Source organism: Nilaparvata lugens, chromosome 2, assembly GCF_014356525.2.
Source record: "Nilaparvata lugens isolate BPH chromosome 2, ASM1435652v1, whole genome shotgun sequence".
NCBI lineage: Eukaryota > Metazoa > Arthropoda > Insecta > Hemiptera > Delphacidae > Nilaparvata > Nilaparvata lugens.
In genome coordinates this window covers 92,180,753-92,184,247 of record NC_052505.1, presented here as the reverse complement: position 1 = coordinate 92,184,247, position 3,495 = coordinate 92,180,753, and the positions used below count along the sequence as shown (strand labels likewise).

The window sequence follows — 3,495 nt, the reverse complement described above, 5'->3', positions numbered from 1 at the left end:
CACTCTTTCTCTCTCTTTGTGTCTCAATATATTGTCACTCTCTCTCTCTCTCTTAATGTCTTGATATCTTCTCTCTTTCACTTTGATACACCCCATGTAGTAGCAAAATACACAACCCCTGCCTTCTATAAATTGAGTTGAATCTCCTAAAAATCGCTGCGTAAATCATTGGGACGTGCATTGCTTAGAAGAATGGCACTCAAAGAATAGTGAAGGACCGAAAATCGCAAAGTTTCTAAGTGGAAAAGAGAGACGAGATTTGAGTCGCAAAGTGAACAAGGGAAGTGAGAGAGGTGAATAAATGAGAGAGTGAGAGACAGAAGTAAAACTGAGTGAAAGAGCGAAAATTGTAAAGTTTTCAAGTGGAAAAGAGAGAGGAGATTTGAGTCAGGAAGTGAACAAGGGTGGAAGTGAGAGAGGTGGATAAATGAGAGAGAGAGGAAGAAATGAAAAACAAGGGGAGTGTGAAAACTGGAAGTGCTTGCATATTTATAAGTGAGATGCGATTCTGAGAGATCTAAGAGGCTTGAAAATTATTGCGAATAAAGAGGGGACCCAACTCCATGCTGTGATTTTATTCCAGTTTGAGTCAAAATGCAAGAAATATTATTAATAATACGGGAATATTTAGGGTGCTGCATGGAGGATATTACCTACAACTTTGGCAATTTGAATGTAGAAACGTTATAAATGTGAAAGCCATAGACCCGGTTGCACAAAATCCGATTAAATTTTAATCCTGGTTAATTTCAAGAGAGCCAATCAGAGAAGGCTTTTTTGGTTATCATGGAATTAATTACGATTAAAACTTAACCGGCTTTTGTGCAACCGGCACAAAAGTTCAATTGGAAATTCTGTAGTGATAAAACTTCATTCAACCCAATAGTTTATAATCCACAAACTGTTGTGTTTCTATGAAGAATCATTGGGTGATAAGGCGAGACAGAACATCTGAAAGGATCTCTTTGCCACTAAACGTCTTTAGAATGAATGAATGGATATATGAATTGTTTATCATCAGTACTACATAGAAAGAAACTTTTGTAATTTTTCTGTAATGTTGTAATATTAAAGAGCAGAGTGCTTAAAATGTGTGTCAATTCATAAAATTTCTCATGTATCCAGAGAATATAGATAATCAAAGAGAACCTATACGATTATAAGTTTGTTTTCTATGTATGATGGGATGTACTTCATATTCTATACTCAAATGTATAATTTATAATTATTATGACATCAAATCTGACACAAATTTTTACTCATTTACATTGTATACTTTCTGCATCTAAAGGTGCGTACAGACTTTCGCTCTGCTCCGCAACCGAACGTCACTCGAGCAGATCGATTGATGATCGATCGGGAGCAAGAGTGGAACGTGAGAAGAGCTAACATCTCCCGTAACGTTCTTGATCGGTGCGAGTGCGTGTTGGAGGCGCGTATATCTGTACGCACCTTATCAGACAAAAATGCTTTGTTTTTTCATTTATGTTTTCAATTTACTAATTAAATTTTTGTTTTTTACAGAGATTGGTGTGGTACTCCAAAGAAGATGACGTCAAAATGTGCCTCGTCAAAGGCAAAGATGAGGTAAGAATAACAATTTTTTATCAATTTTTGTATAATAAATTTGTCCTCTTCAATTCCACTTTCTATTACGAACTGCTTGTTAATGATCGCTGTTCAATAATCATATTACTATAATAGCATTCTGGTTTTTGTAATTGAAAGCTTCTACAGTACTAATATTTGTAAAGCGCTTTCGGACGTCATGTCCATCTTCAACACCAAACTGAGAACTAATAGAATTCACAGAAGCTTATAGCTTTCAATCATGAAAATCAGACTGCTATGTCGTAATTTAATGATTGAAGAGTGATGAATAAATTTGTATCAGTTTTCTCCTGATTTAGCTGCACAAAGTAGATGATTAATATCGTAGTAATATCTTCATCTTCCTTTGAACTCCACACAAAATATGCTTTTCGTGTATTGAGAATGATAAAAAAAGATAATATCGTTAATACTGAGAGCAGTTCATTTTTATTTCAACTGTTTTTCATCCCTCTTCAACTACCATTTCTTTTTCATTATCACAATTATTGTGTATGTTTGTTCATCTTCCATTGAACATAATACAAAACATGTTTTTTTATATTATTGAGAATGATAAACAATCAATTTGTTTATACTGGATGAAGTTCATTTGGTTCTTTAAACTGTTGTTCTACTAAAAGCAGTTAATTTTTCCCTTCCACCAGTTTATTTTCCTCCCTCTACAACTGTTCGTTATCTCATCTTGTGTTTTACAATTATTTCTCTTGGTTTTACCTCATCAAGAAAACATCCTACCACATCTCAAGATACAGTGTTCAATTTATTCTGATTCAATTCTCTGCAAAGTGAAATGAAGTGCAGACAAATCAGCTTCTAGATCAATAATTTCATCCAGATAAAAGACTGAGAAATAAAGTTTCCTGTTTTCTTTGCCTTTGCACTTACATGGAAATTTAATAAAAGGCACTCCTCTATTGAGCTTCCTACTTGGATGGGATTATCAAGGTTCTTATTTTGTTGGAATATCGATTCCTCAAGGTTTGTTCCTTGTTGATCTTTGAAAAACACTTTGAGCGAGGCAGCGGAAAAATTGAACATTAATTTAGAAAGGGAGATCTCCTTCTTCTGAGAGACATCAGACTATAGTGAGGTCGACGTTGTAATAGCAGTGGAGAAAACTTTGCCGATCATCTGTCTTGTCAATGCCTTTTGTAGATGGTTAATTTCAGGAGAACCAATCAGGGAATAAGACGGCTTCTCTGATTGGTTCTTGTGGTGTTAATCACGGTTAAAATTCAACCGGCTTCTGTGCAACCGGCAGAGATAGTATGATCACATTTAATGCAGGTTTGTGCATTTGCACGCCAGACTATGCATGACCACACGTGCAGATGAGAAACAAAATTTGGTAAAAGGCACAGGAGCATTCACACTGAACGCTTGCACTTGCTGGTTGCGTTCTATATGAGCAGCTACATGCAGTATTTCACAATGTATTTCCATGGTTCGTATGATTCTATGGTGTCTTATAATAGAGAGCTAAACAGGTTTTGTCTATTTTTCATGCGTTTTACGCTATGTAATTAAGGATTATTTTTTCAGGTTTGCGTTTGTCTATTATACACTTATTCTACATCTTTCTCTTCGAAATTAAATTTTCTACAATTTCTGTAAATAAATATTTCATGTTTATTGTACATTTAACATAGTAAATCTGCTTCAAACCTTAAAGGAACATGTTTTTTCTGCAACTGCGCGTAAAATAGCTATTTATGTATTAAGAGCATAATGCGCGACTCTATCTCTTGCGCAAAACAGTTATCACGCGACGCGAAGCGGAGCGTGATAATTTTGCAAGAGCGATAAAGAAGCATTACGCACGAATTACATACACAATTTTTTCTACAACTGCAGAAACCTGTTAAATCACTTATATCTTGC

General features: G+C 35.1%; 1 protein-coding gene across 2 annotated transcripts in view; it reads left to right on the top strand.

Annotated features, from left to right (window-relative positions):
• Positions 1–1,527: 1,527 nt before the first annotated feature.
• Positions 1,528–3,495, top strand: part of LOC111061043 (semaphorin-1A) — a 530,166-nt gene continuing 528,198 nt past the window's right edge. For both annotated transcript variants that reach the window (XM_039422103.1, XM_039422102.1), the window contains exon 1: positions 1,528–1,587. In XM_039422103.1, the coding sequence (XP_039278037.1) occupies positions 1,561–1,587 (27 nt within the window). In that variant the 5' untranslated portion in view covers positions 1,528–1,560. The remainder of the gene's footprint in view (positions 1,588–3,495) is intronic.